Source organism: Chiroxiphia lanceolata, chromosome 10, assembly GCF_009829145.1.
Source record: "Chiroxiphia lanceolata isolate bChiLan1 chromosome 10, bChiLan1.pri, whole genome shotgun sequence".
NCBI lineage: Eukaryota > Metazoa > Chordata > Aves > Passeriformes > Pipridae > Chiroxiphia > Chiroxiphia lanceolata.
In genome coordinates this window covers 9,244,403-9,258,547 of record NC_045646.1, presented here as the reverse complement: position 1 = coordinate 9,258,547, position 14,145 = coordinate 9,244,403, and the positions used below count along the sequence as shown (strand labels likewise).

General features: G+C 55.0%; 2 protein-coding genes across 14 annotated transcripts in view; both read left to right on the top strand.

Annotated features, from left to right (window-relative positions):
- The window catches only part of AP2M1 (adaptor related protein complex 2 subunit mu 1), a 28,515-nt gene extending 26,837 nt beyond the window's left edge, over positions 1–1,678 (top strand). For 7 of the 13 annotated variants that reach the window (XM_032697973.1, XM_032697967.1, XM_032697972.1 and 4 more), the window contains 2 exons: positions 128–239; positions 562–1,026. In XM_032697973.1, the coding sequence (XP_032553864.1) occupies positions 128–239; positions 562–696 (247 nt within the window). In that variant the 3' untranslated portion in view covers positions 697–1,026. Of the gene's footprint in view, positions 1–127; positions 240–561 lie in introns of all 13 variants that reach the window. The other 6 variants (XM_032697971.1, XM_032697963.1, XM_032697962.1 and 3 more) reach the window with 2 other exon arrangements.
- Positions 1,679–2,558: 880 nt separating this feature from the next.
- ABCF3 (ATP binding cassette subfamily F member 3) lies at positions 2,559–13,072 on the top strand. Its single transcript, XM_032697710.1, has 21 exons — positions 2,559–2,676; positions 2,852–2,999; positions 3,072–3,151; positions 3,464–3,519; positions 5,275–5,372; positions 5,488–5,610; positions 5,886–6,152; positions 6,358–6,438; positions 6,981–7,040; positions 7,359–7,415; positions 7,616–7,638; positions 8,218–8,273; positions 8,421–8,621; positions 8,786–8,862; positions 9,096–9,140; positions 9,475–9,607; positions 10,224–10,312; positions 10,513–10,604; positions 10,780–10,912; positions 11,273–11,360; positions 12,168–13,072. The coding sequence occupies exons 1-21, from the start codon at positions 2,604–2,606 to the stop codon at positions 12,324–12,326; spliced, it is 2,139 nt and encodes a 712-aa protein (XP_032553601.1). The 5' UTR covers positions 2,559–2,603; the 3' UTR covers positions 12,327–13,072.
- Positions 13,073–14,145: the final 1,073 nt, after the last annotated feature.

Sequence of the window (14,145 nt, the reverse complement as noted above, 5' to 3'; positions counted from 1 at the left end):
TGAGCATGTTAGGGGTGGGTAGGGCTTAGAGGGGCAGTCTCTTTAGTGCTCCTATCTGCCCTGAGCATGTGTAGCAAAGGGGACAATGAACTCGGGCACCTTCTCACTTCTGGGCTTTCTCTGATAGGATAAAACGAATGGCTGGAATGAAGGAATCCCAGATCAGTGCGGAGATCGAACTGCTGCCCACCAATGACAAGAAGAAGTGGGCTCGGCCTCCTATCTCCATGAACTTTGAGGTGAGTCCCAGCCTGTCTTCCACGGTGCACCTAACCCTCAGAGAAGCTTAGTCAGTCCCTTCTGGGAGTTTGAGTGTTCACTATCCCAGGCTGATAGGTGACTCTTCCTAGCATGAAGTCAGCCAGGTGGCAAAGGTAATGGAAGAAAATTGCCCTTAGAGCTACTACAGTCTGACACCATGCATGCAGGGAGTAGGGAAGGGAACAGTGGCTCTTGGTGTCCATTTCTAGATGCATAGCCCAGGGGCCTTCTGGCATTCGTGCACGGAGAGCATCCTACCCCCGTTCCAATGCTTTCTGTTACCTCTCCCTCTCTTAATAGGTCCCGTTTGCACCCTCTGGGCTGAAGGTGCGCTACCTGAAAGTCTTTGAGCCAAAGCTGAACTACAGTGACCACGATGTGATAAAATGGGTGAGGTACATCGGCAGGAGTGGGATCTACGAGACCAGATGCTAGCCCCAGCAGGCTGGCGGGCTCCCTCTTCTCCAAGCCATGCTCCGCCTCTCCTCGGTCTTCAGCTACATTCAGAGAAACGTCTGCCTGGCCCCTCGATGCAGATTGAAAGACCCTGTGGCTCACCCCGGGAGCGGACTCGCCTGCCTGTGCTCAGTTACCACCCATGCTGCAGATGAAGTTCAGAACCCAGTCGTGTGCAGAGGTGCAGCAGCATCCTGCTGCCCGTCCCAGGGTGGGCAAGGGCTAGTCTAACTCCCATCCTCTTGTGATCTTTCTAGGGAACGTCCACCATTAAACTCCTCTTCTGTTGGTGTCTCACTACTTGCATCATATCCTAGTATTTTTGAAGTTCTTGTGCATATGTACTCGTAGAATAGACCTAAACATAGACTGGACAAATCTGAGTTGAAGTTACCCTGGCTTCTGTACTAGCTATTGCTGTTGTGGTAGATGTTGCTGGCCAGTCTGAGATGCCTGGGGTGGTGAGTTTGTTGGGCCCTCACCACAGGAGATGGTGAGCTCACCAGATACCACCACCACCACCTTATTTCTTGCAAAGTCGTCAGTATAGAGTCCTGCCGTGGAAGGTTTGTGACCAAAAAGGATGAGGGTTTAGGCTCTTGCTGGTGTGTATGTGGGTGGCACAGCATTTCAGGTCCTTGGAGCATTTACCCCCACTCACTGCTGGCTTGAGCCAGTCTGTCCTTTCCAAACAAATTGGAGATGTGGCCCTGCTGTCCCAGGGATCATGGGTCAGCTGAGCTCTGTCAGGATGTGAACAGGGTCTGTCCTCGGGGAATCTCAAATGCAGTTGGCGGTAAGAGCCCCCTGCCCCAGCCTGCCCTCTCTACACTTCTACCAAACGCTTCTGGGCCGTAGGAATGCTGCTGCTACCCACAATCCTGCTTCTGGTAGTGTGGTCTCCATTTTGTACACTTTGTGATTTGTCCAGCTCTGAATCTAATAAAGTATGTAGAATGGAGAAGGCTGCCTGCACTGCTGTTTGGGACTGGTGCTGCAAGAGCTGGGGCAGTTCCCTGGGCTGTGCCAAAGTGTCTTGGGGCTTGCTTGTGCTTCTTCCCCTGCCCGGGGCTGCCTGGGGTTTGGAAAGGAACTGCAAAGCAGGTGAAAAGGACAAGTGATGTTTTGTTTCCAGCTGTGTACCAGTGCTGCAGCTCCCTGGGGAAAGGACAGTGCTCTGGGCTTTCCCTGGGGCTGCAGCTGGGATGAAATGAACTCTTGTTGAGGTGTGTCCAGCCCCCTGTAAGCCAGGCTTAAATGAACCTTGGTGACCTTTCCTTGTGAACAAACTCGAAGCAGTTTTCCCTTTTAACTTGTTTTTTGTGTTGAGGGCCAAGGCAGGAACCGTGCCTGGTAGCTGAGGGTACCAGCTGTACCTGGCCCTTGGCTCAGCCCCTCGGCCTTCAGTTTGTAAACAGATGAGGGTGTCCAACTGCTCATTCCTCATACCTGGAGAGACAAAATCCAACCCAAACCCCAACCAGCAGTGTCGTGACTGGTTTGAGAGCAGAAACTCTGATTTTAAAAGGGGAGGGAGAAGCCAGAACAAAACAAAACAAAAAACACACACAAAAAAACCCAACAAAAAACCCCTCCCCAAGCGTCTTTCCCTCTGAGACAGGACAAGCAGAGGCTGAGCGGCCTCTGGTCCCGTGACGGGCCACTCCGCTCGCCCCCGATCCATCGCTCCCATCGCTCCTGCTGCTGCTGTCCCAGCACGTGGCAGCGGGACCCCCCCGGCCGCCGCACTGCGCATGCACGTCAGATCAGGACTACATCTCCCGTCGGCCCCCGCGCCATGGCGGTCACCTCCCTTCTTCCCGGCAGCGCGCGCCGGCCCTTCCGGTGCGAGCGGCGGCGGCTCCGCGGGCCGGGCCCGCCCCGCCATGGCGTCCTGCGCCGACATCCTCCGCTCCGAGTTCCCCGACCTGGACGGAGAGCTGTTCGCCTACGTGACGGGTGAGCGCCGCCCACCTGCCCGCCGCGGCTCGGCCTCCCGCCCCGCCGCGTGTCGCGACACCTCCGCGCTGTGGCGACAGCGCCCGCGTCGCGACGGGCGACCGGGAAGGGACAGGGAAGGATGGAGCGGGTGGGTGCCACCTGTCGCGACAGCGCCGGCGCTGTGTGCCCGCAGGGATCCTGCACGGCGGCGGGGCGGACTTCGAGTCTGTGGAGGAGCTGGAGGAGGCGGTGGGCGAACTGCTGCGGGAGGTGTCGCAGGACACCAAGGACGACGGCGCCATCCGGGAGATCTGCCAGCGCCTCTTCAACACCCTGCAGCTGTAAGGGCGCCCGGCCCCCCGCACACCCCCTCACCCCGCTCCCCCCACTCACCCTCCTCCTCCTCTCCGCAGGGATGAGGGCCAAGCCCAGCGCTGCAGCCAGGTGCTGCTGGACGCCCCCATCCAGCTCTCCCAGATCACCGATGGATATGGTGAGTGACTCCCGCCCTGCCATCAGGATGCCCGGGGCTCAGAGTGGTTCGGGGCTTCGGGTGTGCACACCTGACCTTGGGGAGTAGAGCTCGGACACCACTCACATGTGCACCGCTCTCTCATCCTTCTGCTGAACTGTGGGCAGCAGTGCCTGTGGGGGTAACCTGAGGTGAAGGACTAGAGATGCCCTTTGCTCCCCCTTTTCTGTTGGGAGAGGGATCATTCGTGCCTGGGCTTGGGCTGCCATTAAGGCAGTGCTTTGTGGAGCCTCCCTGACACATGAGGTCACCAACCCAAACATCTCCTTGCAGGGGACACCAGCGCGGACCTGCTGCCGGGGCTGCTGCTGAAGAGAGGCCAGACCTCGGTAAGTGAGGGCTGTGCCCTCGTGGGAGCATCTGACAGGTGGGGCTGCAGGTGCCCTGCCCTGCTCTGGTCACCTCTCCCTTGGAGAGCAATGGGGACAGGCTGGTGCTGGTTAGGGGCACAGCTGCAGGGGTTACTGCTCCTCCTTATCAGGCTCTCTATAGTTTGAGAATCTCTTGACCTTAGTCTGGTGAAGGGGCTCAACCGGTGTTATTATCAACAGGAGCTTATTAATTTGACAAGATCTATTTTGCTGTAACTTCTTAATGAGGTTCAAAGCATAGTTGATGCAGTGGTGGTGTTTAGGGTGCATCTTCTCTGACTTTCACAAGGATCTTTGGTTCCTACAGCAAGGCCTTTGACTGAGAAAACAGAATGTCCCAGGATGACACCTTGAATAGTCAATGAGAGATAAAGTCCTGGCTAGTGGCAGAATGTGGGGATGTTACAGGTGGGGAGTTGACTGAGAGCTGCTGCAGGAGAGGTTGTAAGCCCAGCTTTAGAAACAGCTGTAGGTTGTTGTGCTTTGAGAAATAAGGAGTAGAGAAGTTTGGAAGCAGTTACACTCAATGACCTGAAGGAAATCAGGACATCTCTATCAATGGAATGCGCAGCTTCTCAGGAACAGCCTGGCTTGCCATCTGTGTTGGATGTGCCAAAGTTTGAGAGTGGGTGAGGTGCAGTTGTGCATCTGCAAAACAGGGAGCTGTACAGGTGGGCAGTCTCTCTACCAGGCTGGTCCCTCACAGAGCTCCCCCTTTCCATGGGTTAACGTGTTGAGAATGAGAATCCCTTGCTTGGAGACTGAGACCTAACATTATCCCCACATGTCTGAACGGGAGTTTTAAATAAAAGCTGGCAGCTGTGGCTGGTTTTGGCACCAGAGTGTTGCTGCTGGGTTCACTTTCTGGCTCTTGTGTCTGCAACTCAAAAAATAATCTTCAGAAAAATCGGAGACGATTCAGAGAAGGCCTTGGGAGGGCTGTCAAGTTTTGGAGGACATGTCTTACTGGGAAATTCAGGGAGCTGGTTATGGTTTACAGAGTGACTCAATCTCTCCTGTAAGTGTGGGGTCCAGTAGCTCCAGTAACAAGGCGCTCTTCAGTCTGGCACACAGGTCTGTAACATGCTCCGGTGACTGCAGAGTTGCCTAGAAATATCTAGGAGTGTTCTTGGTCAGCCACAAATATTTGACTCGATGCAGGAATAAGCTGGAGTGGGCTGAGAGCCTGGCCAAGACCAGAGGCCAGGTTAAAACACTTGGCGCCTTCTTGCCTTCAGGGTTAATTAAATGTTTTTTGTCTCTGATCCACTGCACAAGCTGAGTTTGTTCCAAACTGGCAAAAGTTTAATGTGTTGGGAAGGGAAACACCTTGTGGTGCTCTTTGAGGGTGGGTGCAGAGTGTACCAGAGGAGGCACTGGGATAGCAGGTTGCTGCTATTGGAGCGACTTGGCTGATCCAGGTTCCTGGAACTACAGAAACGGGACGTATGATAGGTTCGGCCAAACCCTCTGCCTTGCTGAGGCAGAACTTGTGTATGAGCGGTTGATTTAGGACTTTATTCCTGAAGTGGTTTTCTAGCCTGATTAGCCTCCTGAAAATATGCTTGAATCTTTCCCAGTTTCCCTGTCCTACCTCACTCCCTTTCTTTCAGGTTTAAGAGGTTGATTGATCTCTTTTCTCCCAGAGCTGGGCTTTTGGGGATTTTGCTGAAGATGCTCTCTCTTCTTCATACTCTCTATTCTGTGTCCCAGATGGTGAATGCCAAGAAACTGGAGAAGGCAGAAGCCAGGTTGAAAGCCAAGCAGGACAAGAGGCTGGAGCGGGATTCCCTGAAGTCATCTGGCCCTCTGTGTGTATGGAGGGTACCTCCAACGTCCCCATCCCGTTCTGCTGAGCGGGGCTGGGATCTGGCTGTACCAAAGCTTTCCTGTTGATCCCCCTCTCTATCTTCTGCCGGCCTGCAGAGTCCTTGAGGAGGCATCTGCCAGCCAAGCTTCCAGCAAGAAGGAGACTCGCATGGAATCATCAGGCAAGAACAAGTCGTATGATGTGCGTATTGAGAACTTCGATGTGTCCTTCGGTGAGCGGTGAGTGTGGGTGGGGAGGTGGGACAGATCCTGGCTGGGATTTTGGACCATGGGGGATTGAGACTGGATTAGAGAGCAGTTGAGAAATTACAGAGGGTGTGAGAAAGATCAGGAAGCAAGGTGGGCACTGACCTCTTTGCCTTTGGGCAGGAGAAGCCTGTAATGGTTACTTGGCTTCAGCACAGCCTGAAATGCCCCCATCAGGGCAGGTGGCTCTGGTTATCTCCTCTCTGTGGGTCAGTCTGACCCCAGACCTGCCTGTTCTCTTACTTCAGTGTCCTGCTGACCGGAGCAGACCTGAACCTGGCCTTCGGACGACGCTATGGGCTGGTGGGCAGGAACGGGCTGGGGAAGACCACGCTGCTGAAGATGATCGCCAGCCAGAGCCTGCGCATCCCCTCCCACATCAGCATCCTGCACGTGGAGCAGGAGGTGGCAGGGGATGAGACGCCGGCGCTGCAGAGTGTGCTGGAGTGCGACACCACTCGCGAGAGCCTCCTGCGGGAGGAGAGGGACCTGACGGCCAAGATCAACGCTGGCAGGTGAGGTGTCACCACTGGATTTACAGCCCTTCTGTGGCCTCTTCACCACGAGGTCTCGTTGTAAGGTCTCTCCCTTACAATGAAGGGCTCTGGTGAGGATGGGCTGCATCTTGCCCACCTTAGTCCTGCCTGGGAAGATCAGCCTCCCCCAGCACTCAAACTCTAACCTGGTGAGTCCCACACATTCCTCTTTGTTCTGCTCCAGGGGAGAAGGGACAGAAGGTGCCAGACTATCAGAAATCTACGCAAAGCTGGAGGAGATTGAGGCAGACAAGGCCCCAGCGAGGTGAGACAGCCCCGTGGGCATCACTGTCTGTTGGCATGGCCAGAGCTGAATAGTGGTTTGGGGTATGGAAGGGTGATACTATGGCCCTGGGATCCAGAGTGTGGGGATGGGGCTCTCCCTACTGCCTTTTCTTGTTTCTTCTGTGCCACAGCTCTGCTGGGTTAGGAGTAGTTGAGCTTCCCCCTGAAGCTGGAGGGATTTTTTTTGCCCCAAATGGCTTGCATTGTTGCTGCTGCTCCTCTTGGACCTCCCTAGGTTCCTGGTTTCTGGGGGATGTTTTTAGGATGTTGGTGGTAGTGAGACTCTCTTCCTGGCCAAAGAGCTGAAAAATCCTTGCAAATATCCTGGTACTTCATGAAGATACTGTGCCCCACTGGGCTGCATTTCCCAGTCAAGTGCTGCTCTTGGGTGTGTAGGGAAGTTTTCCTGCACCGGAACAGCTTTAAGCCGTGCAGCAGAGTTCCCTTGGTGGGTGAGACCTTGGACTGTGCTCTGCTCTTGGATGCTGTACCTGGATTCCAATTGTCTCCCCTTTTCCCCAGGGCGTCTGTCATTCTTGCTGGGCTGGGCTTTAATGCAAAGATGCAACAACAGACAACCAAGTGAGTTGCTAAACTCTGGGTATCAAGCCAGAAATGGGTCTGGGGAGGTGTTCCAAGTGAGCCCTCAGGCACTGCTGTGGCTGTAAAGGAGAACAAGGGTCTATCCCTGCCCATCCAGGGCCCATCCTGCCCTGGGGGTTGCCAAATCACCTTCCTCCTGGACCGCAGATCTTGTGCTGTGCCCGAGATACCTGCAGGGACAAGCTGCCTCTGGATGACAACAGAGCCAAAAGAGCCTTGGGAAAGGCTGGCAGACAGGCAAACACAGTGGTTCTGCATTGAACAGTAACCCCTCTCTGCATTCTCTTCTCTTCTCAGAGAGTTTTCTGGAGGCTGGAGAATGAGACTGGCCTTAGCCAGGGCCCTGTTTGCCAGGTTGGTGTCCAGGCCTTCATGCTATGGGCTTAAGCCTCTTTGCTGTCCTTGCTGTGAGGTGCAGGGGTGCTGCCTGGGGGTCCTCTCAACTCAGGCTCTCGGATTGGGGCCATTGGAGGCATCACAGCTCTGTGTGTGGTGAGACACTGAACTGGCCCTATGCTCCTTCTGCTTCTGATCCCATGTCTTCTTTTCCCTAGGCCAGATCTCCTTCTGCTGGATGGTAAGTTGATACTGCAAGTCCCCTCTGAGACCACTGCGGGGCCTGCCTGTGCCCTTGTTGGGGTTGGGAACATGCCATGGCCTTTAGCTGCCTGCCCAAAATAGCCCCGTGTGACGGGCAGGCCTGGCAGCGCAGTGGGTGCTCCGCAGGCACGGGGAAGTCTGCTTGGGCAGCCGCTCTCACTGCATTCAGCAGAGCCCTATCCGTGCCCCAGCCCGGTGGTGTATGTGTCATCTTGTCCCAAGTGCTGTTCCCTTTCCCTCACTGAGATGTGCCCTGGCTGCCAGTCCATGCTGGGGGCAGTCCCCAGCTTGGGTGGGAGGTCTGGGTGAGATGCTGCTGTGGGGCACCAGGGTCTGGGTGCCAGTATGGAGTGGGGGGAGTATCCCTGCCTGAGCCTCAGCCCCTGGTGCCCACACCCCATCACACCCTACACAAGAGTCCCCTGAGCTGGAGGGAAGGTCCCCATTCAGCCTCTCTTTCTCCTCAACACTGATCATAACCTTTCCTCTGGGGAAAAAAGCATTATCCAGCCATCCCCATCTCTCCTGACTTCAGTGCCTCTTTCCCTTCCCTCAGAGCCCACAAACATGCTGGACGTGAGGGCTATTTTGTGGCTGGAGACCTACCTGCAGGTAGGGGGGGATGGGAGGCCTTGATACAAAGCAAGGGGGAGGAATGGAGACGTCCTCCAGACTGGTGTCTCACCTGGCTGGGTGGTGGGACCAACACCTGTGCTCTGGTTGATGGTGCTCAGGCCTCCCTCTCGCTGTCTCCTCCAGACTTGGCAGTCGACCATCCTCGTGGTGTCCCACGACAGGAACTTCCTGAATGCGGTGGCCACGGACATCATCCACCTGCACTCACAGCGGCTGGACACGTACCGTGGGGACTTTGAGAACTTCATGAAGATCAAGGAGGAGCGGCTGAAGAACCAGCAGCGAGAGTATGAAGCCCAGCAGCAGTACCGTGAGCACATCCAGGTACTGGGAGAAGCCAGTAGAGTTGGGGCATTCTTCTTCCAGCCTTGTGCCTTTCTTTCTGCTTTTAGACCTGTGGTTGTATTGCTGCAGGAGGTTTGGCAGCAATGCAGGGTGGCTGGTGCTGAAGGGGACCTGGAGCTCTCTGATGCTTTTCTCTCTTGCAGGTTTTCATTGACCGCTTTCGCTACAACGCCAACCGGGCGTCCCAAGTCCAGAGCAAGCTCAAGCTGTTGGAGAAGCTGTGAGTGCCTATCCTGCTCCTCTCTGGAGGTCAGGGAGGGGCAGTGCTAGTGGGAAGAAACAGAGGATCCCAGGGTGCCTGGCAGATAGAGTTGTGGTATGGGCTTTAAGCGCTTGTTTCTGGTATAGAGGCTGGAATGAGGTGTCACAGAGCTGAAGACTCCACCTGGGCTTCTGGTGTGGGAGCAGACCCTCATTCAAGGCACCTTGGTTATGTGTATCCTCTTTTTGCAGACCAGAGCTGAAACCTGTGGACAAGGAATCTGAGGTGATCATGAAGTAAGTGTCACCTGAGCCCTTGCTTGGAGGGTGCTGGCTCTATTTTTGACATGAACTTCTTCTTGGTCCTGTCCTAGCTGGGACAACCATCCCTTTGTGTGGTCCAGCCTTACTCTGACAGGGAGCCCAGACAGGCCCCTGCTTTCAGGCTGGGTTCCCTCCTGGGGCCAAGGCTGCAGGTCTTTGTCTCCTTCTCGTGACCATCCTTCCTAGAGGCCCTGCGTGGTAGGGAGCCCTCCTTGTTGCCTGGAGGGTTGCAGGGGTTATCCCAGAAGGGCTAGGAACAGGGTCTGGGAGGTTCCTGGCCATCTCTCACCTCTTCCTGCCTTCCCAGGTTCCCCGATGGCTTTGAGAAGTTCTCCCCCCCAATCCTGCAGCTAGATGAAGTAGACTTCTATTACGAGCCAAGTCACTACATCTTCCGTTCCCTCTCCGTCTCTGCTGACCTGGAGTCCCGTATCTGTGTGGTATGTGGGATTGCAGAATAATGGCAGCTGCAAGGGACCCTGAGAGGTCCCTGCTCAAAGCAGGGACAGCTTTGATGTTAGATCAGGTTGCTCAGGTCCTTGTCCAGTTGAATTCTGGATGTCTCTGGGGAGGACTATTTCTCCCATTCTTCTGGGTCCTGTTGCAGCATTTGGTCACCCTTATTTTGAGGAACATTGGAACATTTTTCCTAATACCAGTTAGAATTTGTGATTTGTGCCCATTGTCCTTCATCCTTTCACTGTGTGTCTCTGAGGAGAGACTGGGTCCAGCTTCCCTGTAATTCCCTGTCAGCTGACAGCAGCATCAAGTGGGGGCTACGTTGGATGGGGCAGCAGAGATGCTGTGTGCTTGCAGCTGAGGCTGGACCAGGAAATCCTTAGGCTCAAGGGTGAGGGGGGAATATCTCTTGACACTGCTGCCCGTGCTGCTCATCTGTGATAGAAATGCAGCTTCCTGCTAGCTGGAGTCACTGGTTATGCTCCCATCCTGCTCCCCCTCATCATCCATGAGAGATGAAATTCCGTGATTGCTGCTCCCCTCTCCAAAGTACCTTCACGGGTTTCACGTTCTCCAATGCTGCTGCTTCTTCTCTAGGTTGGGGAAAATGGAGCTGGCAAGTCAACCATGCTAAAGATCTTAATGGGGGAGCTGGCACCAGTCAGAGGGATCAGACATGCTCACAGGTACCTGGGAGGAAGGATGGGGGGCTTGGGAGGGGTGGTGCAGCTGGAGGGCTCCTGGGCTGTGCTTTGGAGTGATGGCTGCCCGAGCAATGGGGTTGGGTCCAGCACACCCACACATGTGACCCCTCTTCAGTAGCTGCAGCTGCCAGTGCTGTGGTTGCAGGGCCTGGTACCATCTCCCAATCCTTCTTATTTTGCAGAAACCTAAAGATCGGTTATTTCAGCCAGCACCATGTGGATCAACTGGACTTGAACATCAGTGCTGTAGAACTACTGGCAAGAAAGTTCCCAGGTGAGTTTTGGAGATGCCCGCAAACCCCCTGCTTGGGAGGGAATTGCCTGGAAGTGCTGCTGAATTCCTCCTGTCATGCCGGTCTGGCACAGGCTGCCCAGCTGCGTGAGCTCAGCGCCGAGGGCTCTGTGTCATGCTGGATGTGCCATAGCTGTGTTGTGACATGATCCTGCAGGGAAGACAGAGGAGGAATACCGGCATCAGCTGGGGAGCTACGGCATCTCGGGGGAGCTGGCCCTGCGTCCTGTGGCCAGCCTGTCCGGGGGGCAGAAGAGTCGCGTGGCCTTTGCCCAGATGACGATGCCCTGGTAATTTTCTCCCAAATACCGTTAATTATTGCATGGCTTCATCCCTGGAGTCTTCTTCACTGGGAGGAAGGCAGGCATTCAGGGACTTTCTGCTACCCCACGGAAGCCTTGTTCTTGGGGGGTTTTATGGGGAGGGAGGTTGTCACCCTGGGAGGATGGGGGGATGGTGTGGAAGGAGGCAGGTGGTTTTCTCCCACTGCTTTGGGCTCAGGATGAGATGTGTCCCTGGAGCTGGGCAACCCTGATTCTGGAGCCAGGCACATGCCAGTGGCTGTGGCTCTAAGTGGTTAAAGCAGCAGTTGGGGTGTGGACCAAGCCCAAGCCTGTTCAGTGCATCTTCAGAGCTGCCTTCTCTTCCAGTCCAAACTTCTACATTCTGGATGAGCCGACAAATCACCTGGACATGGAGACCATTGAGGCACTGGCAAAGGCACTGAATAAGTTCCGGGTAAGGTTGTCCCAGTAAGATCTGTTTTTCTAACACTTCCTGCAGCCTCCAGCTCAAGGTACTTGGTATCTCAGTGAGAGGTGGATGGTCAACAGCAGTGGTGACTTCAAGTCTAGGAGAAAATTTGGGAAATCAGTCACATTTCTGCCTTAGCTGTCCATCCTGGTGGTTGGTTTTACTTGCTGGCTTTGGCTGAGAGAGGCAACAGTAGCCCAGAGAGCATCTTGCCCCCATCCTGACCAGCCACCTACACTCTGTGACTTTATCACATGCTGTGTGCAGCTCTCAGCCCTGCCTTGGGGCTGCTCAGATCTTTCTTAGGCACGTTTTATGGCTGATCTCCAAAGACTCAGGCTCCAGATACCACTGTGATCGCCCTGGATATCAGTGGTTGTTGCTCAAGTTGGAGCAGTTTTCCTGTGAAAGAAAAGCTTAGCTGAGGTTGCTCGGGGCCTTAGCCAGACACCTTTCCAGCGTTACTGACTTTGCATGGATTCTCCATCCTTGAAGTTGTCTGAGACCTGGAGAGCCAGTAACAAACCTTGCACTTACCTTCCAAGAGTGGAGACTAAATATATTCCTGCTGCACATGCCTCATTTTTACATGATCTGTCTGTCCCCCTGAAGGAAGAAAAGGCTGCAGTGAGGTCCCTGCCAGTGAAATACTGTTCAGTTTTCCCTGAAGTGGATGGAATCCTGAAGTGCTGGGCACGGGCTGGACAGGGGCACAGGATCTCCATGCCACCGTCCCTGAGCCCTGGGTTGTGGTCCACTAAGTTCCCATTTTTCTCCCTTGTGTGTTGGCAGGGTGGTATAATCCTGGTGTCACATGACGAGCGTTTCATCCGCCTGGTGTGCCAGGAGCTGTGGGTGTGTGAGAACGCCACCGTGACCCGCATTGAGGGTGGCTTTGACCAGTACAGAGACATCCTGAAGGAGCAGTTCCGGAAGGAAGGATTCCTATAAGGGAGGCGGGAGCCGGACTGCGCCGGGGGCTGGAGGGCAAAGCTCAGCCACCTCGGCATCCATCCCAACTGTGCCTGGCAGAGCGCTGAGGATGCTGCTGCCCACATGGACTGTCAGCCATGCCATCAAACTGCCACCTGAACTGCTCTCCCCTCCCAGGGCTGGGCGAAAGGACAGCGTGGGAGCAGGAGCCTGGTGCTGTGCGTGGCCAGGGGCACGCTGGGGACTCTGCCACTGGCCAGGGCTGTGCCCAGCCCTGGGCACACTGGGAAGGCTGTGCCTGGAGCTGCTGCTCTGCCGAGAGGAGGGAAGGCGGTGTCGCATCCCTACCCTGGTTTAACTCCGTGCTCTGGAGGGCAGGAAAGGAGCTGTTCTCCATCTTTCTTCGCTTCACCCTCTGCCTTTTTCTTTCTTTGTTTTTCTGTTTAACTGCCTGAACACTAGTCCAGCTCCATCACATGCCACTGTCCTCCCTGCTGCCTTGGAGGGAAATGAGGCCTTTGCTGCTAAAAGTGACCCCGCCTCTTCCACAGCCCCCTGATGCTGAGGCTCGCTTGCGTCTGTAGTGCCGAGGGAGCCAGAGCCTGGTTCACCCAGGCCCTGCTCCCTGTTCCTTTCCCTGTGCTGCTGCCGATACCGCCTTGCCTGCCTTGCCTTTGAACCGGCCCAGGGGATGGGCTGTCCAGCATCCCTCCCTGCCCACCCACACGGAGGTTGTGGTGTAAATAAACACAGGACGCAGTGGGTGCAATGCTCTCCTTTCACTGGGGGGCTGTGGGGCTTTGTTTGGCAGGGGTGAGGGGGAGGTTGTCTTGCTGCTGCTCGAAGGACAAGGTTACCCAGCGGGAGATGCTTTCCAGATGATTCTTTCCAAATTAAATGGCAGCTCTGTGGTGCAGGGGAGGCCACTAGCTGGGGTGGGTTGTGTGGAGCTGTGACAGTGTGCCACTGGTCATTGGAGTGCCACAGGCCATTGAGGTGCCACCTTAGGGGGCAAGGCTGGGGTCCAGTGTCAGCTCTGGAGTGTCCAGGATCCAGTTGTTGTTTGATGGCTGTGTGAAGTGAGCAATAAACACTTAAAGAAAAGCACCAAGATCAGTGTTTACAAAGCCATAGTCTTGTCTACTCTCCTATACGGCTCCGAATCATGGGTCATCTACCGCCACCACCTGCGTCTCCTAGAACGCTTCCATCAGCGCTGCCTCCGTACAATCCTTAACATCCACTGGTCAGATTTTGTGACCAATACATCTGTACTTGAGCAAGCAGCTGTCACAAGTATTGAGGCCATGTTACTGAGAACGCAGCTGCGATGGGCAGGGCACGTCTCAAGGATGAAGGACCACCGCCTCCCTAAGATCCTGCTCTATGGTGAACTTGCCACTGGCTGCCGCATGAGAGGAGCCCCGAAGAAAAGATTCAAGGACTCCCTGAAACAACATCTCAGCCTTGGCCATATTGATCACCATAACTGGTCTACTCTGGCCTCCAATCGGGAGGCCTGGAGACACACCATCTATAACGCTGCGGAAGCCTTTGAGAACTCACGCAGGATCACTCTCGAGGAAAAAAGGCAACGCAGAAAGAACCGTGTCTTGCAAAATACACCATCTAAGGAGTCTTTCTGCTGCGCCTTTTGCAATCGGATATGTCTATCACGTATTGGCCTCATAAGCCACCAGCGTGCCTGCTGCAAATGTGGATAGTGCCTTCACAAATCTTCGTTCGCGAAGCCTAGCCATGAACATGAACATGAACGAAGTGAGCAAGTGGAGGGGATAGAGCTTTAAACTAGATTTAGCAGGGGAAGGGGAGGTTC